Source organism: Xiphophorus maculatus, chromosome 11 (genome assembly GCF_002775205.1).
Source record: "Xiphophorus maculatus strain JP 163 A chromosome 11, X_maculatus-5.0-male, whole genome shotgun sequence".
Classification (NCBI taxonomy): Eukaryota; Metazoa; Chordata; class Actinopteri; order Cyprinodontiformes; family Poeciliidae; genus Xiphophorus; species Xiphophorus maculatus.
In genome coordinates this window covers 23463310-23490454 of record NC_036453.1, presented here as the reverse complement: position 1 = coordinate 23490454, position 27145 = coordinate 23463310, and the positions used below count along the sequence as shown (strand labels likewise).

Genomic DNA, 27145 nt, shown 5'->3' with positions numbered 1-27145 from the left:
TCGGAGAAGAGTCTTATTTCTAAAATGTATCTGGGCTTTATTTCGGACACATCCTAGTTACTGTAAATGCAGAGTTCTCTGTGTGGTGTTCATCATTTATTCATTTATGCAGTGAGTTTTGCAGAACGTTGCATATTCCCTTGTCCAACACAATGATGTGGATAGTTTGAATATTTTATGATATCTAGCTTACGCAAAGTAAAGTAAAATACAACAATCAAATAATTTAAATATTTATTTTATGGCTTTAAATGAATCTTCTGTTAATATGATACAGCAACTGTTTCAACAAAGGATACTGTACAGCGGGGGAGGGGTTGTCACACAGATGAAGCACACTCTAAAGAACCGCTCCACTGACTTTAAAAAGCAAATGGTTAATATTTCATTGATTAAAATACTGTAGGCCTGTGAGTTTTCTATTATCTTTCAAATACTGAAAAACTCACAGAAAGCAATAATTCTGTTCTGTCTGTACTTTAGGTGTAAAATCGTTGTTTTGGTCAGTGTCACGTGTTCATTATGTCAGGACATATCATTTCAAAGCTGACATTAAATCTGACTTCTGACAACCTTCACCCTTCTATACTTAGCAAAATGAGCTATCCACTACCATCTAAATGCTGGCCTCTGCATTAATATCAGAGGATAGCCCAGATGTTTTGAGGTTAGGTTATTTTAAAGGTAAAATCTGTCCTCTGATCTGCAAAAGATACCTCTTCTGGAGTCTTTTAATCAGTGTAAATTCGGGTAAAATGGTCCAGGAGGCTGAAGCTAATAGCTACTCCAAAACGGCCCAAGACTAAAGTGGGCCGTCCTAAATAACTCCAATCTCAAAAACATCATGGTGGTTTATCTGACAGATATAGTCTGAACCTCTAAACATTGCCATATTTCTATTGGGTAAGTATTAAGAGTTAAATAGATGGTTTTTTAAAATACATTAAACTAAGCTAGGAGGTAGTGTGACACTGATGTATGTGAAACACATGCTGAGAGCCAAACATGTCAGCGTTTTCACTCAGAGTAAATATAAAAAAGTAAGGCTGTTTTGAAATCAGTCAAATATTTTTCACTTAAACTGCTATAATATTTTTGCTTTTTATGGTGCTTTACCAAACTCTGACTGGACAATACATGATTCGGAAAGGAAGATTACTGGTGCCGTACAGCGTCCATCCTCCTTTGCCTATATAAATAAGAATCTGTTTCTTGGGAAATGCAGCCCAGTCCAAACATGACAAAGGTTTAAAGGTTTGTAAGATTGTGTTCTCCTGGCCTATGAAGTTTTTGAGATTGGATAAAATATTTCGATGTTTTTGGTTTTACAAATCTTTAAGGCAGTAAAAGTCAATTGGTCCAACACCCTCCAACCTGGATTATTATTAAAGAAAGTTGCCAACTAACTTCCACATAGTAGATAAAACTCTAATATTCTTCATGAAATATAGATTTGTGAATCTGCTTCAATCCTAAAGACGATATAGTAATTTGTTGTGAATGCTTTCTTACATTACATGGATATTTAACTGAAAGTATGCAGTCATTTAGAGTAGAAATGCAGAAAGGACCTTTGTAAAGATTTCTATTCGTTGTTAAACTGCAGGCAGTTTAAAGCTCATGCTCTGTCCAGAAAACCAAGTTTTTTCATAAGTACGTGCTTTAATAATGAGGATTGCTGGCAACACACCACTACCTAGGCTACTTGTGTTTCTTTGGTAAATAACTCTTGCATCAGTTTAATTGCGACAAGGATTAAAATACTTCTCACTATGACATTTATGAAAACTGGAGTATGTAGAAGGATATAGGACTAGCCGTTAGCTTTAGCCTCAGGGGAAATGCTACTACTCACTCGACAAAAGTGTCAAAAGAGTTATCTTCAGCAGCTGAAATATTAAGAGCACATGACTATTTTATCGCAACTTAACTTTGAAAATCCCAAACTATTGCTTAAATAATGTAATACCTGGAAATTCCATATATTTCTTTGCTTTGCTTTGACTTGACCTCATAAAAATGCTATCAATTAAAAGTCATACACATTTGATTTTTTTTGACAACATGAAGTCTTTTGAAATACAAAAGACAGGCAACTGACACAGCATGTAAGGTCTATATAATTTACTACCTTAAACGTTTGAACTCTCTAATGCAGGCGTTTCACAGAACAACAACAAGCAAAAGACAGAGAGGTCTGAGCAGCAGCCAAGTCAACACAAATGTAGTAGCATCACTAAATCCAGAGACTTGCAAATTAAATTTTTAAATCCTTCCAACCACTGGATGTATGAGTCAATAAATGCGGATGTACTTATGGCAAACCTTTGAGGAAAAATTTGACAAGTATCAGGAAGTAAGACATTTTTTTTCCCCTCAAACACATGCAAGTAAGTCTGGATAGAAAAAAGCAAACAACACATAGCAAAAAATGAAAAATAGGTCCACCTCTGGAAGGCATGTTTCTTCAAAGGTCAAAGCATCCTTTCAATGTCGGAGCATCTTTATCTATAAACGGCCAATCTGTTTGACGGAGCTCAACGCCTGTCACATTAATCACTTTGCTGTGTGGCCAAACGCAGCGGGAAGGCTGAGGGCATTCCACTCCAGTCCCCTCATTAGTGTCATCACAGGAAGCTCTGGCTGCATCCAGAGCTCAGCTGGCGAGAGCAGAAACAGGAGGATAGACTGGATGTACGGCACATGTGCACCCCAACACACATACACACACACGCCCACACACACACAAAGCCCTCTGGTTTGCCATGCTCCTGTCTTCTTCGTTTCAAGCCGTCCTACATCACGTTTTCAAACAGCTGCATGGATCTCATCATGTTTTCATCCTGCAGGGAGATAGAAGGCGGATAAATGAGTTTTACCATCAGCACTGCTTTAAGAACTAGAGTAGATGACTACTGTGTGTTGAGTAACTGATAGGAAAACATTTAGAAATATATAACATACTGTAAGTTGACAAAGCAAGGCCACTTAAGCGACGGTTAAGTCGGTCTTGGATAACAACCTGGATTGATTTTATTGTAATCCTCTACATCAAACAGCTCCTGATTTGGGTTCTTATAGAAGTTATCTTTACATTAAGCTGCTTGTTTAATTTTTTCTACAGATTTTCTTTAAGCATTTAAGCACAGTAATGTTTAATGTAAAAAAAAAAGGTTAAAAAGAAAAGATATTTTGTCTTTTACATGTTCTTAAAAATGTTGTGGGTGTTGGATTGTGTTTTTTTAACCCTCGTTCGTTGTGCCACTTCTCCGACATAAGAGTTTTTACTGACACACTTATGTGTATAAAGTCATTCTTCCATTCAATGTTCTTTTTCTTTTCTTTTTTTTTTTTTTAAGCAAACATCTCAATTAGTTTTATTTCCTAAACTAAACTATAATTTGCTGAGCCAAAATATTGGCTCAGCAAATTATTGGAACTTTGACACACACACAAAAAATTTTAAAAACTGGGCATTTATACCAGCATACATAGAACTGCTGAAAAATTGATCTTTCCCATAAAGCTGTGCAATGTATAATTATCAGAAAAATACAAATTCAAACTGAAAGGACAATATAAGCAGAGATGACAGGATAGGTTACATTATGCATTTACTTATTGTTCTTAAGCATATGCCACACAGATGTTGGAAAATGCGTACCTCTTGGCAGGCAATAATAAACTCTTCCATAGTCACCACTCCGTCTTTGTTCTTATCCATCTTCTGTAGGAAAATAAAGGGTAATTAGTGGTAATTTAAGGTTGCATTGAAGTTTGCTGACAGTGTAACGAAATGCAAAGACTAAGCAAAGAATAAAGAATGTGTGCAGGTGGTTCCAGACTACTGTCAAGCACTGCAAAGATCTCATCCAGAAGCCTTGTTGAATAAGCAGCTTAAAAATAGGTTTATGAGTCCAGTTCCTCCCTCTAGAACACTGGACGTCCACAAATGTCTTTTCTCATGGCTACGTCAGGCTGACAAGCTGTTTTTCTTTTTTAGCATAGAGACTCTTGTTGAACTTGGTCTTTGTTAATTCTCCTCTGATTTGTGCCACATTCAGCCTTAGAAAAGACGTACTCATGCAGTTTAAACAAAATGAGCTATTTATTTCAGTCATTCAACAGCAAGTTTTGGAGGGGGAAGATCATTAAAACTGTTTTTTTTCTTCATTGTGGAAGAGTCAGTTTTAGCTAAAAGTCTTGCCTTGTTCAGTCAGTCTAGTACAACTTGCCTCTTCTATGTTGCTGATGTATGTTGGAAACAAACCTGAAAAAAGGCATCCACATGCTGCTGTGGGACATCTCCCTTTAAAGCAGGGTAGGTGTACTTGCCCATCATGTCGTAAATGGCTCTTACAATCTCCGTCATTTCCTGCGTGACCACAATTCAAGCCGTGTTGAGAGAAACATTTTAAATTATAATATAGCCACAATGCTCAAGTAGCGAGGTCTCACCTCTCTGTTTATGTATCCATCTCTGTTGATGTCATAAAGATGAAACGTCCACTCCAGCTTTTCCCTCAGGGTTCCTCTCAGCAGAATGGATAAGCCCACCACAAAGTCCTGCCAGCAGGACAAGCAGAAACAGCAATAAGGCACAAAAACGTGATTTTTTACCAGTTTTGTAGGCTACAGAGGTAAAGTAAGTAGTAAAGCAGTAGTATTTTTTGGATCACAAATTATCTCTACAAAAACTCTCGATGTAAATCAATATTTGGACGATTTTCCTGACAGGTTGCCTTTTCTTCATAATTTTGCTACGTTTTAAAAAAAAAAAAGTAAAACCATCGAACTAAATTTTCTTTAACCAAACCCGAATGACTGAAAGATTTGCATATTGTGAGTAAAAAATAAGTGAAAAAGGTTTCATCGCAAGCAAGCTAAAAAGGTTAGTGATGTATCTCAGACTTATTAAGAGATCAGATTAAATTTTTCATTCCTATATTTAATCAGGTAAACCCCATTGAGATCTAGATCTCATTTTCAAGAGGGACCTGAAACAAACTTCACTCCCCGTCGGGGAATCGAACCCCAGTCTCCCGGGGTTCACACTCTATGTTACAATCTTACAAGAGGCTATCCAGTTTGACAAACATGAACCACTAGATGGCACTATAATTTTGAGTAGTTTATCTCATGTCATTTCGGAAAGTCTCAAAACTTTGTACCAACATTCAGGGTAATTCAGGGTTATTATTATTATTATTGGACAATTTCTGTATCTTTTGTTTTGGATGGGATTTTGCCAAGGTAGCTGTACTACATATTCTCTGTTTGAAATTCAAGGAAACTAAAGACCATTAAGATGCTCAATACAGACTGAATACGAGGAGTTGGGAAATAACAGAAGAAAGGTATTTCTTATAAACTACTTTTCAACATAATGAGAAACTTTTCATTCGGTTAAAATGAATTTATAAGCCCAAATGCTTCCTCTTGAACTGTTTTGTATATGTACCTCCAACTGTATTGACCATTTTGTTAATATTTTAAAAGTGTTCAGTCTGAATACTAACAGGAAAACTGTTAGTTCTGGGTTTGTTCTTGAGGTACAAACAAAGCCATTCGACCAGTACTGTATAGGGAAGGAAATGTGTGGAGGGACATGTGCCGTGATGGAGTTGTTACAAAGGACATTATCACATATTATAACTGCTTTCAGTTGTAGCTTTACCTTAAATTTGATGGATCCATTGTTTGTTGTGTCAAAAGCGTTGAAAAGATAATGTGCGTACATGCTTGCATCTGCAAAAACAACCACAAAATCAATGTTTAAGCATACAGTACATAAAAACCAACACCGAAGAGAAATGAAATAGAAAAAAAAAAAAGCAGTGTCAACAACTTTTTACCTCCATGAGGGAAAAACTGTGCATAAATGTGCTTGAAGGTCTCCTCATTTACGACTCCACTGGGACATTCCTTTGGAGGAAAATAATATTTAATAATAATGTCAGTTGGAGTTTTGCCTGGAAGGATATATTATGTATCAAAGCAAAGTGATCTGATGTGTGTAAATACATTCTTAAATCCGCGATAGAGGATCTGCAGCTCCTGCTTGGAGAAGTTAGTTTGGGCTTCCAGTTGCTCGAGACCCTCTGGCCTGTGACACACCATGGTCATCTCAAGCTCATCATCTGCTTTATCTGCAGCAAAATGAAAAAAAAAATGAAAAAAACAAACAAAAAAACCCCCACAAAGATATTAATTACTCTCAAAACCTGTGCCCTGCTTATTAAACATATGGTCCTCTGAAAAAAATTAAAGCTTTTCAGACACTCAAAATAAGAAAAACTGAGACTGTGAAGTTGGCAGAAAACATCATAAATCTGATTACGCTGCAGAAAATCGTGTTTACAGAGGTAGAGGGAAGCAGAACAGGGAGGAAAACACCAGAAATGAAGACGGAAAAAAAAAATAAAAATGAAGGATTCAAGAAGAGCTGCTTGCACATGAATAAACCGATTGCTCCCACAGGAGTTGAAGCGTTTTATTGATGGGAACGCGGTGCTCAGTATCGGGTGCGCCAGAGATGGATGGTGGTTAATGATGTGAGGAGATGCCGGTGCTGCGGGGTCCTGTTTGTCACTGTCGCGCTGTCTGGACACAGGTCAGCGCTCACAGCCAAAACATCGTGCAACGGGCATCTCAGATTAGTTCACAAGGGTGAGCAAATATCCAGAAGGAAACACCCACTGGCAGATGCAGATCCGCTGAGAAAGTGGTGAGGGCAATAAATCTCGGCAACACAGTTTTCACTGGATTGTGGTTGCACAGTGCAGAAATAAAGAAATATTAGATGTTCTTGAATAAACAACGGCAATTACACTCACAGTACTTCAAATCTGAATTGAGGCAGAGTTATGAATTCAACTGGTTTAGTCAAAGTATCAGGTTGATGCCTTCCACACTTATTGGCATTTCTTGTAAAGATGCGAAAAAACCCTTTAGAAATGATCTTACAGACAATTTCAACCTTTAATTGGAGGACATGTTGAATGGGGAAAAATACCACATGAAAGGCATTTGCTTTTCTCCATGTCACCTATAAATTCATCTATCATGCATATTTTGGTCTGTATGAAGAAGCTTGAGTAACCCATTAAAAAAAATAAACCTAGCTTTATCAAAGGAACATGCAAAAGTCATGCAAAAAGCCCCATGCTTCAGATTGAATCCAGAGCCTCCCTAATGCAAGGCAGCAGTTCTAACAACTTCAAAATGCCTTTAATTACATGGGATGATGGAAACGACCAATAAGGGCAGATCTATGTTCATATTTGTAATTTAGGAAGTGGCAAAACAAAAACAGCTAGCTGTCCAAAGTGGGTCACATCTACAGTCAGAGCAATTATTAAAAAGTTTAAAACAACTGGACTGGCCTCTCGCTCCTACTTTTAAAATATAAACATGTAGATTTTTGCTAAATGCTACTGGGACTTTAAATCCCAGTACCTGTATGAAAGTAGGACTACATTTTATGGCAACAGGTTTGGTATGGGACAAAAATATTGGATTATTTAAAACCTCACCTCATTCCCACTGTTATATACAGCATGCATGGTGTAGGAGGATCGAGTGAGAATAGGTTTCTTACTCAAAGAACTGTATTTGAGTAAATTTCATCATTAGGTTTTTAAAAATACCAGGGGATTTGAAAATAAAAATGGAGTGCAGTGTGTTAGAAAACAGAAAACTGGTTCTCGGTGGGTCTTTTTCCCCAATGATAGTATTTATGTCGTGTACATTCTCCAATGAACCAAAATATATAATCAGATAAACACAGAAGTAATTTATTAGACCCAAATTAAACTTTCTTCCATGGCCATCTCAATCCCCCCAACGTAAATTCGATAAACAAACCTTCCTATAAACAACCTTTGTGAGAGAAGAGAGCATGAGAAAGCATACATAAATTTGGATGAACGAATGAACAATAATGAGGGATATCAATGGGGCAGTGATTTTATATATAGATAAAAAAAAAACATAAATTTGAATGTAAATTTTCCCCCACACTGAGTAAATGTGCTTAAATGTTTGCCCTTCCTAAAATGTTTCAAAATGAAATCATAATGATGGGACAAAATATCAGTTCCTCGCAACCCGAAGACTCCCTCAGCTATACCGTCCTAGAGCTTCTTGTTGTCATAGGGATTGCATTTCAATGCAGCTTGCACCTTTGCCTCTATTATGACTGACTGTTCGATCTCACAACACAACAAAACAACAAAGGTGTCGACGCACCTATGAACCGGCTGTCAGGGAAGCTTTGATTTACGGCAGATGAAGCAGATGAAATGTAACGGGGGTGTGAGAAAGAAACAGGAAACAGAGGTACTGATTAGAGGGCGGCTGCAGCACTACGCTGGTGAGAGAAGACAGGCGGAGGGTGAGGGATAAAAGATGAGGAGTCAGGGAGAACAACACATGCTGGAATAGGAAACAGGATGTGTTTGACAAGAGTAAAGATGTTTATTAAACGACAAAAAATAAGGCACTGATTTCAGAAAAAAAACACTGCCCAGGGAGGCGCCTAACAGCAGATCAGATCATCTTCTCCTTGTAGAGTCTTACTGTTTAATAGTGCAAAATGCAAGCAGAGAGATTATGTTAACATTTTCCCAACATTAACTGTGTTGATTTCCAAAAAGGAATTTTAAAAATATATTAACGGTAAAACAGCTGCTTGATACATGAAGCCTCATCAGCCTCCACTGGGACGGAAGCGCTATATGCTGGCAGGATGATGATAATTAGAGGTGGATATCAATTCTGTTATGTTGTTAATGGCACACCCTGCTGTGATTTCAGGATTTCAGAATGGCAGCATAATTTTTTCCAGAACTGTGCAAATATTTCCCACGTTTAGTCACCATCTTCGAGTCAGAAAGAGACAAACATTTTAAGGGCCACGAGATGAAGCAATATAACTTTGATTGAAGTTAAAAGGAAGCAGAAATTAAAACTTGAAAAAGCATTTGAGGAAGATGTTCGGAGAAATAAATGGACTCCATTTATTTTCAACACCAAGTGAGAGAATATCAACAAGAGCGACTTTAGCTTACAACTCAAGCTGACGGCACATCAGCAAAACCTCCTGTGTCAAACAATACAGCATATGTAGCTGATCACCTACATATGGATCATTCACATTTCTGGCATATTTTGGTTAAAAATTTAATCTCACTTGAGAACTCCTCTGAAAACTTTTATAACCGCCTATTTTAGTGGTACAAATTACAAATATACCCTTATATTTCCAGCTACGTTCAACAGACAAATCTGTGAATAGGTGAATCAGCAAATCTGAACCACAAATTGTACAATAATTTTTTATTGTACAATTTGCTTCATGAGAATGCTACTTAGTTAATAAATTGATGAGCAGGAAAAATAAAATAATTCACTATAAAATACTTTAGTAGATTTAGCATTTGCAAAAAAGCAAAAAGAACTTTCTACAGTAGATGCTAAGAGTGTGTTTAGGACCTGATAATGTTTTCATAAATCCATCCATTTAATCATTGATACCTGAACCAAACCACCTTCTGCTCTTTGAACCAAGCACAGACTGAAGTCAGCTACTGAAAAAGTGTCAAAGTAAAGTAGGTTTAAACACAGGAGGCAGCAGGACTAACTGTGCTACCATAACAAACATTGTTCCAGCCTCCATGTTATTGACTTTAGCCTTCCAGTTATTGCCAGCAATTGCTCATTTTCAACTGCACTGCAATATGCCCTGAGCTGGTATCCCAACATGGAGTCATTTCTGAGCCAGCATGTGGAATCAACTTCTGTAGTTAATTTTTAAGAGAATGAAGTAAGACAAATATCATGTCTAAACCTAATCAACTCTTCAAAATATATATTGCTGCCACTTTTTCTGCTTTTTAATCTTTGGATTTGACTTGTAGGGCATTGTCTTTTGTTGCCCATAACATGGCTTCTTGGCTTTATCTGGACTTTTATTTTTTGCTTCATTTGGTGATGTTTTATTGTATGCCCTAGTTCCTGTTATTTACAATCTCTCTCGCAAAATTTAAAGGGTTCATGCATTCATTTAGTTCAATGCAAGCAATATTGAACCTTATGTTTTAGGTTGCTGATCATGTGTAAGTTGTCTAGAACATCATAGTACTGTTTGCACTTCATCCTGGTTGCCTCTGCCTTCATGGCTAAAGTTGTTGCTGATATTTTAACCTCATTTAGCCCATTATTATGGTGTGAAATTACACTCTGTGACAGGCTTTCCTAATCCAAAATATTCTCATATTAATGATTGCAAATCTTAAGATGATCACAGAGATAGAAGGTATAAGAAGAACAAAGAATTTTTTTATATATTGCAATGTGTAACATTCTTATTTTGAATATATTTGTACAAGCATATGTAGCAATATTCAGTTTATAAAAATAAGCACTCCACTGGGAAGAATATTTGTTCCAGGATTGTTAAACAAGGAAACTTGTCAAAGCCGAGGGAAAAGGAAAACACTGTTGGCTCTACAGTTAGCATGGATAGCTTGAGTTAGCAGCCAGACTACATGACTAGTTCTCATGCATATAGAATCTAGGGATGTAACGATACAATAATCTCACGATACGATACACGATACAATATGTATCATGATATTTGGCAAACAATACAATTCGATACGATTCGATGCACTTTTACGATTTTCTGAAAGATTTTAAAAGCACAGAGTGATTTTAGTGACATTTTGTCTTCCATAGACTTGGATTTAATCAACTGAAAACTGATTAAAAGCACCAACTACACAATACCTGACTGATTGGACAGAGGCTAACAGTCTACAGCTGGACAAAATGAATCAAAGATGCAGTGAGAAAATTTATTTCTGTGATGAATGAATTTAATTCATGTGGATTTGACACAAAACTCAAAGTTTTTACAGTGATCCAGGAGCTGAGTGGGGAGATTATCAGCCTATGTAGACTCTCAACATGCAAATAGTTGCACTTATGTTTTTCTTTTGAACATACTGTGGCTGCGTTTTGGAGTAAAAAACAAGTATTTTGGACTATAGGGAAAAGGTTTTTCTACCTTGGCTCCCGGAGTTAGCCGTGGCTGTAAGCTGTTTACTACTAGCTGCTGGGGGAGTGGCTCTGCCTCACCCCGTAGTGATCGACTCCTTGCAGCTGCGCAGCGCCATCATTCCCCTGCTTGGATCTCTGAGTAGCTGCCTCTCAAACTGCCAGGATCTCATCGTATTCTCAGTCTCTGATACTCTTTGTCAGTTGCTAATAAGAATGATCGATCCGCCATCGTCATCATTGCAATCCTCACTGCGCCCAGACTGCGGCTGCTGGTTTCCCCTCTTCGTTTTCCAGCTCAAAACAGAGCGCCACTGCATGCTGTGTGTTCATTCTTCAGGTAATCCTTTATATACAGAACAGAAACCACTAAGCTAAGAACATATCAGGAAGTGGATGCCACCAGTCGCTCCGATATCCAAACTTTGCATTAAGTTTGCGATCTCACAGCTTTTGCCGCTACTCTTTCACGCTTACTTGCGCAACTTTACTTCGTTTCTTAGCAACAAAACACAGCCTTATTTATTGAAGATTTGAGATTTCCAAAAACAAAAGAATCTGATGTTGCGTTTCGGGTTTTACGTTTGGAAGCTCATTCCTTTCACATAACTGGAAAAGCCGGTTTTTGACATTTCTTTGACATTCGGAAAAATATGGTTTACTTATTTTAGCATAACTCGGTTTTACTTGGCAGATGAATGCAGATCTTGATATTGAATAAATCAGTTACACACTCTCTAAACATTCCTCCTGTAAAGTACACCGACAATAACTGTCTGAGCCAATTGGCTTGTACAAACACAACTTGAACAGCATTAACTTGAAGAAACTTTTTAGGGCCAAATGACATATTGTGATGAGAAAATAAATTGTAGACAGAGTGGGAATAATGTTTTGAGATCTACGTTACATTTCTATAGTTAATCCCACACAAGTACAATGGTTCAGTTACACAGACAAATGTTTGACTAGTGTTGTGGTAGCATAATGTAGGCTGTACTAATGGCAAAGTTGCTAAAACGGGATCACTAATGCCCACTGGCAACGGCAGCAACTTTGGAATCTCATGGAATTGCAATGTCTAGCTGTAATGCCTGAAGAATTTAGAGTTTCCGTAAACTAAGGTTGTCACAGAGAGCTTTTTTATTTTTGGGTAGGAGCCCGGCTTGTTAGGTCTCCATGCCACTGCTCTCCTGACTAATAAATCACCACATATGTTTCTTGTTTTATGAGTTCATATAAAAATGGCAAATTATTACTTTTTGCCTTGGGTGTCAAAAATGCTGCGCATTGATGCCCTTAATCAACACTCCATAAATTAGATAATTTCTTGACATCAACTTTTGGATATGTTCTCAGGTCCCTATTTTTTTTTACATTTGCAGTTTTTCTGCCTATTTCTCCAATTTTGGACATGTAAAATAATAATAAGAGCAGAATCAAAAAAGAAAAAGTTGTAAAAATGGTAATGTGCGTCCTTTAAATTAGTTAAATAACTTCCTTTAAAAGTGTTTCAAATGTTCTGTTGCTAAATATCTGCCCTGATTATTAACAGTACATTTTTTTATTATTTTCTTTTTTTTACAAATTGTGTTCTGATTTCTGGCAAATTTAATACCACAGATGTATCCACCAGTTGGACTAAATGTAGACCGGCTTTATTCGTGTCAAGTGAGACAAACATCCGTCTGTGCCCTGTTTCCTACATTGGCTATTTCTCATGCTTATTTCTAATCTTATCTCCCACAACTCGGTAAAAGTGGACACGACACACTTTTTTAAACTGAGTACTTTAGTCAGAGAAACAACCTGATCTGGTGTGCTAGAATGTTTTTGGAGATCTCAAAACAGGATAAAATGACAAAACAAAACCCTCTTCTTGTGAGGTTTCTCATTTGCTTTTGCTCTCAATGCCCTTCTAATCCCCCCCTTATTTTAACCTAGATCGGCTCTGCGAGCGTCATTGTTGGTGGGGCTTCTGTGTTTGCACTCTCCTTTGTGCCTTTTTACAACCCAGTCTCCATGACAACTGGCTTCTCAAGCATAAGGCCAGGAAGAGGTACGATATGTGAGCTGCCTGTTAATTTGCACGCCTGAACTCTCATTTGCTCCGTGGCGCGTTTCTCGTTCGCTCGCACACACTCGCTGACACGTTTGACTGGCAGGAACACACGCAGAATCACAGAGTCGGGGAGGGGGCGTGAGTGTGTGTGTGTGTGTGTGTTGTGCTTGTCAAGGACATCTCGGCATCCTGTAGACTCATCAGCACCGTCATTACCACAACTCTACATCAGTCAAAGACTTCAATCACTTTAACCGTTGCACTTCTGCAGCCAGTGTTACTCCCTGACTACACCTGTTTCTTTAAACAAATAATCATATTACACATGCTTTCCTGTGCAAAACACATGAAAATTCAATCCAATTGTTCAACATTTTTACATAAACATAGGTAAGCGGTTTTGCTGACACACAACTAGGTCCAGTCTCACAGCAATTCAAGCAAACACACATTAAACCAACGTGCCTAAAATGACTTCTAGGCATCTCATAGTGTCTCTCTCAGATAAGTCTTGACGTACCTCTTGATGGTCTCCTCTGTTTGGTTTGCATGGTCAAAGTGCCCACCACTGCTCCCATGTTGTCACTGTGAAAACCTGCTTAGCCAAAAAGCCCCCTCAGAGTTATCAGTCCACTATATTTTATCAGCTTGTCGTCCTGTCTCTGGCTTCCTCCACAGGTTTGCTTTCTCTCCCTCTTCCTCTCTCAGGGCTTTTACCCCACTCTCGCGTCTCCTCAGAAGCTTTCACTTCTGCCTCCGGTTTGAGCGGACTCTCTTGATTTTTCTGTTGCCCCCCTCCCCACCCTTCTGCCTCCATCCCTCTACCCCACTCTTCACCAACGAGCTCGCTCCAGCCGTTCTACGCCACTCCCTCTGTGCTGTGCTTTCACTCCACTCATCTGTCAGGCTTGCACCCCCTCCTCCCTCCTTTTTCATGTTTTTTTCCCAAGCTGCATCTTCATGCACTCGTCTCATTGCAAAGCGATGAACTCCCCGATAACGCCAGCTGACAGGAGAGAAGTTGGTGTTTGAAAACCCCCGTCACTTTTGCTTTCATTAATTCGTTTTACCTGTCCGATCTTTTTTTTTTTCTGATGGTAATAATACCTGAATGTTTTTGTTTTGTTTTGTTTTCCTTCTGAAAAGCTGCATACTCAAACTCTGATATTAAGGCTGACTTCCATTCAGTGCTGGCTAAAGTTGACACTTTGCTCCATAAAGCACACAGTTAACCCTAATGAGGTTGCAGATATATGGTTTCTGTGTAGCCTCACTTTTGTAAGTTCAGGAACTAATTATAGGTAGACAGTTGGTCTGAACAAGTAAACTAATCAACTTTAAAATAAAAGTACTTGCTTCCTTTTATAACCGTTGGTTAAGAAAAGTACATAGAAAACCATTTATGTAAACAAATGTTCGGAAGTCACACATTTCTACTGGTAAAATGTTTATTTAAACCTTTTCTGCTGTCATTTTGTTTTATTTTTTGCTCATTAGATTTAAATGTTTCATATCTTCAAACTAACCTTATTATCCGACAAAAACAACAAGAGGAAGTACAAAATGTATACTTGAAATGATTTCAAATGAGCATACAGCCATTCAAACCAAAAAGGGCCTGAATGAAAAAGTAATTGCCCTGTTAACCTAATATGTAGCTTTGCCACCCTTCACAGCAACAACTGACATAAAGGACATTTGTATTACGAAAATAATTTTTTTTTTACACCACTGGAAAAGGTTTGGCTAGGTAATCGAAGAGTTTATCAGCCAAATTCAAATCCAGACTTTGGTGGACTGGCTGGTGTGTTTCAACTTTATTGGGATGAATAAACCAACTACATGTGAGTTTAAGATCAAGTACCAAAAACTGAATCTTCTTCAGGGTTTCTCGTTGAAAATAAGGTTCAGGATTTTATAGACAAGTCGTTCAGGTCTTGAAGCAGTAAAGGAACCCCAAATCATTCATGTTTAACACAGAATCTTGTTATGAGATTCTGTGTTCATTTTATACCACATATATCAGGACTTACAAGTTTCTTTTATTAATTAATTTATTTATTTTATTCCTCTTTTGTCAGCCTAGAAAACATTTACAACAGAAGATTTCAGGATCATTAAAATATTTTTGGCAAATGTGAGATGGGCCTTGGCGTTCAGTGTAGTTAATGGTTTTCAGGTTGGAACTTTCCCATGTTGCCACTTTTGCTTTGTCTCTTTCTTATCGTTGATTCTTGAACCCTGACCTCCACTGACGCAAGTGACACCTGCTGTGATTTCGCTGATGTTCTGGCTTTTTGCTTGACCTCTTAAGTCTCCAGTGTGCTCTTGCAGTATGTTTGGTATGCTGGCCAATCCCTAGAGGTTCCTCCACTGTTCCATGTTTTTTTTTTTTTTTCCTTTTTTTCCCCATTTGTAGATAATAGTTCTCACGGTGGTTTACTGGAGTCCGAACGCCTTAGAAATGCCTTTGCAAAACTTTATACACCTGACAGAAGTAAAATGTTTTGTTCTTGAACTCCCTGAAGCAGCTGCATAAAAAAAAAATAAAAAATTGAGAAAACGTCACTTTGTTAGAAAGTGACAGTTTGTTGATTCTGCGGGTGGGGTAGTAATTAAACCTACCCCCCTTTTGCAGGGACTGGTAAAACGATCAATGTAATCACTCAAAACGCAACTCATAAACTTAACAGCCTCTCTGGTCTCTGCAGGACGCCACACTCGATGAGTCTCAATAGGTGGGCGGCATCTTCGATTATATTCCAGTAATGAACTTTAATTGTTATTGAAGGTCACATAAACCTAAGACGCTATGTTAAAATTGGAACAGTTTTATTGCTTTTTATATGTTAACCATCATTAATATCAGACAGCTGCTACATGGATGGCAGAGTATCCTTGCTCTGTTTGGACAATAGCATAACCTTCTCCTCAGGTACTGTATTCACTCAGAACCATTTTGTTTAAGGAACGCGAAGCTGCATGAACACACACAGGCTGGGATGACAGTTCATCGCAGGACTGAGACACACTACCCAGCACATGCACATTTATGTATCAAAAAACATTATAGCGTTGTATAATTTAGTACCATGTACCATACAATAAATCTTTAGCACTCATTTGATAATACAAACACCAACATTTGAATAGACATTTTAGGGTTGCTGTTTGGACACAAGTGAAAGCCAAGGCTCAATGTGGAACAGGGAAAAAAAACAAAAGACTTCTTAAATATTCCAAATACTGCGGACTGGGAATGTTACAGCCCTGCAGTGTTTCTTTGTGTGTGTTTTTGAGGATGAGTGGATGCCAGTGTGTGGGTGTCGGGGATGGCTTAAAGAGAAAAGAAAAATTCTTGGTGAAAAAAATGTATGCAGGGCAGTTTTTTTCCAATGGTGTTGTTATGTTTTATCATATTTTTGTTGAAGAGCAGAAAAGAAGGACTACTGGTGCTAGATTAAAATTTAAGGCTTAACCTTTTCGTCAGGAAATGATTACGCTGATGTTTGCAGTTGTTTGAGTGGTTTTATTGGGGACATCCCTTTGATTACCGAGGTGGAGCTGAGGCACAAACTTAACACGTCTGCATCAATTAAATATAAAGGTATTCATTATTCAGATATATATGGCTCTCCCACAGTTATATAACATCTTTTGCAGTTTTTTTTTGCCATTCAAAAATAAAATAGGCTGTCTCTCTTTTCATTCGTCCTTTATTAACAGCTACAACTACATGTAAAAATTACATACATTTTCAGCTGAATATTCATTATATTTCCTTAAAGGGAAAATGACAAATGATCATAAAATATATTGATTTTTAAACAAAATTACTCTTTTTGCTATCAGAGAATTGCAGAGGCTCAAACAGGAAAAAAAAAGTTTTTTTGAAAAGTTATTGTTTTCTAAGTGTTTGCTTAATACTTTATTCTGGTATTACATGTTTTTTTTTTTTTGGAAGATTTTTTATTATTTTATAGCATTGTATGTTCAAAAACACAACACAGCTGCAAATTTGATTCCAACCTACATGGTACGTTAAAATCTCTGACTGCTAATGCAAAGGGTGTAGCTTAACATTACATCTTTAGAATCATGTAATAACCTAATAGATGAAGGTTTGGAAATTAATTCACCTCCAAGAGTATTTATAGCTCTTGGAGGTATAAATACCTCCAATATGTGACAAAAAGTTGCATCTGCAACTTCTCTTTTTTTACATTTTCTCATACAATGGTCCCAAGAACCACAGCTACCTGCAAAACGATAAAATCTGCAAATACCTGAGAACCCCTCTAAAAATGTTTATATCTGCCCGTTTCAAAAGTTCAAACACAAATGTACATAATAGGCCATAAAGCGAAACAATCTTCCCACTACTTTGCCCCTTCTCTTGACTTGAAACTGCAAATGGGATTGGCTATTGCTTTCTTTAAACTACATGTTTCAGGACGGGATCCACAAGGTATTATTTTTATAAACCTCAACCGGCCTAATTAAGCGACTTCTAAAGAAGTGAGATGCATTTGATATTATTTAGAAGTAACTGAGAAAAAGGGCTAAAGACAAATAAATTCACTTTTCTCATTTGTAAAAATCCAGAACCATTTATGCTTTTCATACCACTTCTCAGTTATGCAATATCTTGTGTTAGACTATTACATAAAGTCCTAATAAAACACATGAAGGTGTTAGTCACACTGGGGCTTGTAGGTTGTAATGAGACAGAATATATATATATATAAAATGTCTAAAGGATTTTCCGACGCGTAGTAAATCGTCACCGTGTTTGAATTATGCTTGGAGTAGTTTGATCTGTTCCCCCAATTTACGATCAAGCAGTGCAATTAATGCATGTTTATATCCACGACAAACAGCAGCAAGAACACATTTAAGATGCAATAAAGATCCAAACACCAGCTGACTATTAATTAGCACAACTAACCTCATTACACACTCGGAGACAGCGGCTCGCTGTGAATGTTGCCTCAGGTTCGGACGTGTCTAAGGAGAGCAGCTCCAAAAGTGGTAAAAATGTTTTATGCCCTCCTTTGGTAACAGCTCTGCTAATTTAAAGAGATTTACAGATGCTACTGCCTTCTTGAAAGATGTCAGGTCTTACAGTGTCACGGGGAAACAGGCCTCCAATACTTCTTCCATGTTTTTTCATTACCTTCTCCATCTGCCAAAGCTTAGGACAAAGTTGTCAGTACAGCTGAACTCCCTCACTGCTATTTACATAAGAGATATTTGTGTTAGCTTGCAGCAGCACTGAAGGTTTAATTAATTGTTTAAAAAAAAAAGTTGTGAAACTCATTAAAATCCATTTGTTTTCATTTTTATTATTGATAATTGTGATGGAGGAGTGCGTTGTATCTTCACATTCCTTAGACCTTGTGGAAAGCCTTTACAAAAGAGCTGCAAAGTTTGTGCTGTCATATTAAACCCTATTGATTAAAAATCTTTGCTCACACAAGTTTTATTTTTTTAGGACAATTGATGTCTATTTCCTGAACTGAAAATTACATAAATAAACTATTTACTCAAAGAACAAAGAGTAAATTCTGGTAGATCCTATTACTTTAAGGTGCTGTTCTTGTCTTTTTTGAGCTTTTTTAAAAAAAATATTTCATCTTCTGTGTAGTTGTTGATTTGTTGTGTGGACCTCGGGAAATACAGAAAACATGAGAGTATACACATCTCATCACGCTGCAGTGTGACAGGCTGCAAAATGCTCCAGATACCACACATCTGTCCAGTGGATCACTCTGGCTTACTTAGAGTAATCTACGCTTAATTCCCCCTCTGCACGTATCTCTATGTGGGTCATTGTGTCACTCCATTGGTTCTGTAGAATAAAATAGCTGAATAAAATATTACAAAAAAAAAAAATAAATAAATAAAAATGTTGTTTTACTTTCAGGGTTTTAGTGAAGGATCTGATTTTCAGTTAGAGAAAGAGTTTCTGTTATGTAATGTTAGTTAATGAACAGCAGGTGGCAGCAGAATCCACCAACTGGAGATGAACCAACGTCAAAATAAATATACAAATGAGCAAGAATCTGCCAGAGACAACCCCCCCCCCCCCAAAAAAAAACACTCATGCCAAACATACAAGTAGTATGAGGTACTACACACAACCCAATAGTCACCATTCTGTGTGTGCAACAACTACACAAAGAGAATTGTTTAACTTAAACAATAAGAAAGAAAACCTGGAGCTAAAGCAAAAATTCTGAAACACAGACACAGAGAGGATGCATCTGCAAGAGATATAAATAAATCTTGGAGAGGTTGGTTACATAAAAGCATGTAGTGAGGTGATGTAAAAAATTAAAAGCAAAGTCGCACGTTGTTGGCTGCAATCCACTGCTGTAACAGCCAAGTGGAGTGAAAAAACTAGTAAAAAAAGAGTCTTTCTGGGGGTGGACAGAGTAAGGGCTGGTGAGGCTGCTGTAGAGTTTGGTCGACACAGATCCCACCGCTGATGGGTTTGTGTCGTACATCAGAATCCGTCCACACAAATGTAAAAGTACGCACTTAAAAATATTATTTCTAACTCTTTTTCCTCTGGTGAGCCCAGCATGGGCTGGGAAGTGTGTCACGTTCATTTTTATGATTTTCTCTGAACTATTCTGAAAAATCCAAATTTTCTATCAGCTAAGACTAGTGGTGTTGCCAAAGAGTGTGGATTTCTACGTGATTCCAGCATGTTTGCCAAAAGTTAGTTCACTTAACCGGGGAATGAGAACATGAGGCAGCAGGTGGTGCGTGGGTGAAGGGAGGAAAAGATGTCACATGAATATATTAAAAGGAAGAAAAAAAAAATACTTCTTTTAAGAGCTAATGATTTTTGCAGTGATTAATAAAAAATACATGTCATCCTATTCATGTAGCTTACTGTCACTGTTAATGACTAAAATGTGGGTTAGCAGTTGCAGGGTTCAAAGAAATTCACTTCCTTTGAATGTGCCGTTACAGTCAAATCCTTCTCATTTTACTAGATCAATGGGACTTAGAACATCACTGCAAAGTAGTCAGGAAAGGACACAAACACTGCTACATGAAGAATTTGCCCCTTTACAAACTTCTTCTTCTACTTCAGGTCACACTGAAATGTTTTGGATCAGTAAACAAATGTTAAGTACAAAGGCAGTTTAATTTCAAAAGGCTGTGTTCAAATCCAAATTTTGTCAACTAGAGGAAAAAAAACAAACAAACCAACTTGTCCCAAAGTGAAAATGTGTCTCTTGTTGGCTTAGAGAGAACGAATAAACCCATCAATCAGACCAAGTCTTTTGGAAAATCACGCTCGATACTGGCGGGGGTTGATGAAGTACTCATCCTTAAGTGCCCCGCTCAAACCAAATTGCCCCTCTGGTGCGGGTAAACTCCAGAGAAAAATTTAGTTTAACCAGGTTGTGATGCCAGGGGACTAAGGACTCCTGCGAGCTAATAAACGGCAAGAGCGAACATTTTGATTTGTCTACTTACAATTTCAGCATAACTTGAACTTGAAAATTACTGCGAGGAAATAACATGGCGGATTCACCAAACCGATTAGCCGCAAGTCCATGATCTTGTCTAGCAGTTCCACAGAAAATGCTGTGATGTAATAGACAAGAAAATGTAATAGACCATAGAGAAAAATTGACAGACTGAAAAAAATGATCCAAAAAGATTGTAAAGATGTCTACGCAGCACCGGGAGAGAACAAATTTAATTTTTTGGCACTCCTGTACATCTAAAGTAAACCAAAAAATGTATTTAAGGGCTACAAAAGTGGAGTACTCTGTGAGGTGGAAGCTCGGAAGAATTTGTTTTCCATTTGTGTGAAACGTAAGTAAAATTTCACTTTGGCCACTTAGCATAAAATATCAAAAATAATTAGTCTGAATCAAATCTGAGGAACTTTAGAACTGTTTGATTTCACAAAAAAGTGCCACCATTGCAGGTAAGTTATGCTCTATTTGAAACACACTGATTATTATCAGTAAGGCACATTTTAAGGTGCATCCATGAATTAATCTGATGTTAGGAACTCAAATCACATTTAAAGAGCCTTAAATATGGAGGGATTTTGTTTTTGGAGGGAACCAGCTTTCACTCTTCTATTCCAATGACAGGGTTTTCATAAAAGAAATTTCAATTTTGAATGGACTTTTGCTTATATGAGCAAAAGTTTTTGCTTAAAAACGTTTGACACTGGAGTACAAATCACAGCATATCTCCTGGAAGATAACAATAACAATGTGTGCCAAGTCAGATTCAGGCCTAAGGCATATCATCAGCCTCTGCTCTGGAAAGCTCAGCTTGCCGTCTAAAGGTCTAAAGATAAATATTCATGAGGGGGAAGCAGGGCTTCTTTTTAAAAAAAAAAAAACAAAAAAAAAACTGAGAGACAAAGATCACAGTTCATGCATGAACAAAAGAAAAAAAAATTACACACCATGGATGCAATCATGTTTAATTAGACATTATAGTTCTGAAAACTGAATAGAATGCTGTTGTGTGTCGTGTGTGCAGTTTTCTTGTTTCCTCCCATGCATATGTAACCATGTGCTGTTGCTCCATTGCAGTCCGTAGAGATGAAGCTGTGCGACGTTAAAGTGAGAGCAGGCAAAGGAGCATCAACCCTAAATTTACAAAAGCCCCAATAAAAAACGCAGCGAGGTTTCAAGCCTGCATGAATCATTCAATTTAGAATACGAATATCTATCAGGTAAACATTTATCACAGTGCCTTGCAAAACTATTCACATCCCTTTAATCTTTAGCAGTTTTTTTTTTTTTTTACCTTACAACCTCATCCTTCTATGTATTTGATTCCAGAAGTCCAAGTAGTAAGTTTAGTCTAGCTGTCTGTAGTGGATTCACAAAAGAAATGCAGCTGCTTGGAGTTTAAAGGAACGTTTAGGTTATAACAGTTAGAGATCTTCCAGAACTCTTCAGCCAAGTGGATCATGGTAACTCTGGAGGAGCTGCAGAGATAACAGCTCGCTCAGGTAGGGGAAATTTGCTGTTTGGGCGACTATTAGTTAGGCATTCTGCAAATTTAACTTAAATGTTTCTTACTATAGCAAGACAATACTTTCGGGACGAATTCAAAAGGTTGAAGAAGAGTCTGAAGCTAGATGTGACTTTGTTGAACTTCCATGGCCACGTGAGTTATGTCTGGAGCCTAATGAACACTGAACATCGTCCTGAACACATTTTCAGTACTGTGAAACTTGGTGTTGGGATTTTAATCTTCAACAGTGGATCAGGAAAGCTGGTCTGAGTTCAAATCAGAGCAAGACTTAACATTTGATGTTCACAAATGCTTGCCATCCAATCTGACTGACCTCAAATCATTTCTCAAAGAAGTGTGACAAAAAAAAAGTCAGTCTTTAGGTGTTTAATATTGGTTGAGACATACCACAACAAACATAGAGCTATAATTGTAGCAGAGGTGGTTCTGAAAAGGACAGATGCCAAAGCTCTGAATAAAAATGCATGCCGCACTTTTCAGATTTTTGTTCCGACAAAACTTAAGAAGAACCCTGTAATGTGTTTCTTCCGCTTCCAAGTCCTGTACTGCCTTGTGTTGGTTTAAATCACAATAAATACATTAAATTTCATTGCTACGAGACACATTTCAAGTTACCACAGATGCCAGACCAACTTTTGCATATAGAAATCTACATTTCTAGAACTGGCCTGAGGACACACTGTGATTTGATTAAGTCTTTATCAGAGAGATATTGACTCAGCTTTAGAGCTTTATATTTTTGACTAAGGTGTGAATTTCTCTGATATCAGGGTTCCTGTTGAATACTTTTTTATATGTTCTCATAATTTTGAAAATTGATACTGTTAAGCCAGAACTATGCTATACTTAAATAATTCAACTGTACACATAATCATTATACATAGTATCCAATATGTATGTATATTTATTAATGAATAGAATGCTGCTGTTTTAACCAAAACCAATAATTGTATCACTATAGGATAAAATAATTACCATTTTTTTTGCCCACTTTGTTACTATTTGTGTATTCTTAGTTTTGCTAAAAGCTCTTCATTAGCGCTGGAATATTTAATAATGCAGCAGCATAATGAAAGGCTCCCTTTGCTCCTCAGTGCACAAGTTACCTTTATTCCAGAGGAGGTTGATCGCACGCTGAAACCACAATGCACAAAACAGTACTAAGCGCTGAAACAGAGATACAGCATCACGGCAGTAGATGTTCAATATGACTGGCACTCTGTTTCATCAGCTATTCGTGCTTAAAGAACCGAGACAGGATTACTGGCAAATAAAGACAGAACATCTTTCTGCAAGCTTCATTTTTTTTTTTTTTTTTAAATCTTTGCTATTTTGGATTCCATTCCGTTTCATTTAATTACTCAGTTCCAGCAGTGATGATTAAGCTCCTTAACGCAAATCCAGGTCTGGAATTGGCTCGGCGTATTTGAAGCCGCTTCACCCACATAAAACCCTGAAGGTGTGAGGAGGCTGTAGTCTTGCAGAAAAGTGAAGTACTTTTTTCTTTTCATCATTTAAAAAAAATGTAATTTCTGCATCAAAAATCTAATGTCATGGTTGACAATGCAAATCCAGTTTGCGAACATTACAGTCAACTCATTTGTTTTTTGCAGGAAGCGTCCTATCAGAACCAAGTTCCATTCAACGCACACCGCTATTGTTTATATGTGGAATAATCCCCCAGGCGAAGCTGGTTTTAATTATGCACTGCCTGCAGATTTGGAGTGATTTAATATGCCATGCATTTGCATAGGCTGAATTTAAAAGTCAGGTTGGAACAAACAGTCTTCCCCTGAAAGCGGGCAGAGCAGCATGACTCTCTGACTCATCATTTATGTTTTTTTCCCAATGACACTGAAAGTAACTTTTAACTACGGGATGAGATGTCACAGGAAGAAAGGGGCCGTAGCTTTTAGAGTACATCACGACTTTTGCCTCAGGGACGCACGCTAATGTGACCTAGCTGTTTGGCCTGCGAAATTGTGCAGCAGACATCTAAAAGACGGATCTCAGGGAGAAACATTTTGGTGGGTATAGAGCTGGACATTTCACACGCTAAGGTCGCTGCATGGCAAGTAGAAGAAAGTTAATAATGAGTAACTTCATTTGCAATCTGTACATATTTTTAAGGATCATAGCCTGAGTTGGAGTAATTTGTGGGTTTTTGCTTCATTTTTGCTTTTTCTCTCAAAGCACCTCAAATTCTCAGTTTTATCTTGATTACTACTTATCATATTCAGATGGCATAAATAATCCATAATCTGAAAGTAGAGGGAAAATGATGTATGGTTTTGAAACTTTTCATTGTGAAGATTCATGATTGTGCGTTTGTATTCAGCCCCTCTGAGTAAACACTCGACCTTTCCCTGCTGGTACGCTGCCAAGTATTTTCTCAGTTTTCTGCACCTAAATTTGTCAATGTGAAGATTTTTTTGCTTAATTTCTTTTTTTGCAAAGCACCAAGCTCAGTCAAACTGGAAGGACGTCATTCCTGGACATCAACTTTCAACTCAACTTTCAGGGCATAAGCTCACCACTAGCTTGGAAAACCTGAACATTTTTTGTAAGTGTGGCCAAAAAGTTCGAGCAAAGCTTTCTGTGGGCTATGCAAAGCAAACAATTAGGTAAGATGCAATCCTGCACTTAATAAGCTTATAAATGACACGTGAAACATTTAAAAGTAATATAGTAATATGAATTGTCTTAGTAATTTGACATTTGAGCACCTAAACGTTGTGTTGTGTTCCAGTAGTTGCTTCAGCTAACCTTTGTCTCACACTGTAAACACTGTTCTCAACTGAATCACAGTTTTATTTTTCAGAATCATCCTGCTAAACGGTGATACGAAACAGATGCTATTAGAAGACACCCACAGCTGTTGAGGAATAACAGCTTCTAGTGTGGTAAACTGGTCACAAGCCTCCACCAGCACCATAAGATAAACCAGGTCCAAACTGTCAACTGGTAGAAAGTGGCTTAATAAAAGCAAGAGTGACACCAGATGCTGCTAATAGATAGAAGAACACTGAATAAGACAGCCTGTATACACAAAACGTTGAGAAATTTGGAAGTGCATAAGCCAAAAGCCCCCATACCTTTAGTGAGGGTTCCTGAGACCAGTCTCTGCAGGGACTGAATTAGCTTTTGCACCCCCTGCCTGCAGCGGCTGGTACAGCCAGCCATTGTGGGGGTTGAGGCAGGGGCGGACGGGGCGGGTTTACACCAAGGTATCTGAAGATGTCAAAAACGACCCCGCCGTAATGTGGCACACGACCTCTGCTGCAAGAAGAACCAGTGTCAGGGAATCGTGGGATCATCAGGTGGGGTCAAGGGATGAGATGTCCTTTTGGAAAGAAACAGAAATATATATATTTTTTTCCACAGAATAAGGTTATTAATAGCAACTGTAAAACATCCTGGTAGCCTGCTTAGCTTCAATCGACTGTCGCACTCATAAAATACAAGAATTACACATGACACACTCATGCACCTGCACGCACACAGTGTGTGGTAAACTTTACAGACAGCTAAACAAACCAATATTATAGTTGCCAAAAAAGATTCAAAAATAACTCTGAGATGGCAACTGAAGCACAAACATTCGAACAAACATGAAACAAAGTGCAAAAGGAGTAAATTGTTGCAGCAGAAACCAAAGCTAAGGAGTAGTAAAATATTTAAAGAAACTCCAAAAGCAGAACATGCAGAACCTCAAAGTTTGTTTGCCAGGAGACAGAAACAGTCATCCCATCCGGTTTTACTCACCTTGCCAGCCTCCTCTTCTTGTCTTCTGTTCTAAAAACCTTTTGTCCCACTTCCCCCCCGTGCAGCTGTTATTTCCGTGTGAGGATTTCCCCTGAACTGCAGAGGCAGCCCTGCAGGCTGTGAAGGAGCTCTGCGCTGGTGCTCTGAGCAGAACTAAACTGCATAAAGCGCCAGCAGCCACCACCGTACCCTCTCCTTCCCCTCCCTCCTTGGTGGTCCCTCCTCCCTCCTTGCATTTCTGCTCCCTTGCTTTCAGTCTGGTTGAGGCTCCTTGAGTCTTTTTTAAAGTGCAAACGCAGCTACAAACGCAGCTACACGATCCGGTGAACAGTCTGGGTAAAGATCGGCATTTTATGTGGTAAGACCGGAGGTTTATAGCTTGTGAAGCATAAAAGGTAAACTTATTTTTAATTTTCTTTGACGCGTAATAGCTTCAAAACATTGACTAGATTGCAATAAATAGTACAAATTACATGTTTGAGCACTAATAATAATAAAAAACATAATCTTTGTTTAAATAACCATTTGAAAAATCAATAAGAATCTTGAAACATTTTTTTTTGTCAGTTTGGTGACAAACAAAGAGGCTATCATCCTTGAAGCAGTACCAAAGTCCCACTTGAGGTGGAACACAGCAGTCTACTCAGTGTCGAAGTCACTCTTAAAACAGATTATGTAAGTCTGCAGTGTGCTTTTTGGAGACAGAGCTTTTTATTTCTCACTCCAGTGAACTGGGGAAACGCTCTGGGAAAGCATGACGCAGTGCTGCCTCTGTCCATTTCCTCCCCCCTCATCTTGTCTATATTTAATGCTTATAGATTCTATTTATCCGCTCACAGCCACTCTTTCTGTTTCAGGAGGCCTCAGTCTGGCAGTGTTTTCGCCCTGAATATCAGGCAGTAAAACATGGATACACACACACACACACAAAAAAAACAAAGTAAAGAATGAAAATAGAGGTAAAAACAATAGAATTCAGGTCGTTTTGCTAGCTAAGTTTCAGTACATGTACCTTTTTCTGATTCAGAATAAAATATTGGGTTAAAATATTAGTACTGTTTTCATTTTCTGTACCCACATTTTCCTTCCAGGAAAGTTGGTGCAAATATTGAACACTGCTAGCAAAAACATATACTTACTACTGAGCAGGTAAAAAAGGCAGGGAATAATGAAATCTCTGTGAACAACCATAAGAACATATGTCGTAAACAGTTGTTTAGCATA

At 37.9% G+C, this 27145-nt stretch overlaps 1 protein-coding gene across 2 annotated transcripts; it reads right to left on the bottom strand.

Annotated features, from left to right (window-relative positions):
- Positions 1–220: 220 nt before the first annotated feature.
- On the bottom strand, positions 221–26075 carry LOC102216845 (Kv channel-interacting protein 1-like). Of its 2 annotated transcripts, XM_005803604.2 has the most exons (9): positions 25922–26075; positions 25252–25499; positions 6025–6149; positions 5856–5925; positions 5678–5748; positions 4459–4566; positions 4271–4375; positions 3665–3727; positions 221–2843 (listed from the first exon to the last, which is right to left on the bottom strand). In XM_005803604.2, exons 2-9 carry the CDS (start codon positions 25337–25339, stop codon positions 2796–2798), a joined length of 678 nt encoding a protein of 225 aa, XP_005803661.1. In that variant the 5' UTR covers positions 25340–25499; positions 25922–26075; the 3' UTR covers positions 221–2795. The 2 variants fall into 2 exon arrangements, with proteins under 2 accessions (XP_005803661.1, XP_005803662.1); XM_005803605.2 differs by lacking the exons at positions 25252–25499; positions 25922–26075 and adding an exon at positions 13644–13927.
- Positions 26076–27145: the final 1070 nt, after the last annotated feature.

Excerpts from the sequence above, each read along its gene's own strand:
- LOC102216845 (XM_005803604.2), bottom strand. The coding sequence starts at position 25,339 with ATGGCTGGCTGTACCAGCCGCTGCAGGCAGGGGGTGCAAAAGCTAATT. Across the intron at positions 4,567-5,677 it reads ATGGATCCATCAAATTTAAG|GACTTTGTGGTGGGCTTATC; the intron begins GTAAAGCTACAA and ends TCCTGCTGGCAG. Across the intron at positions 2,844-3,664 it reads TTATTATTGCCTGCCAAGAG|GATGAAAACATGATGAGATC; the intron begins GTACGCATTTTC and ends ATCTCCCTGCAG.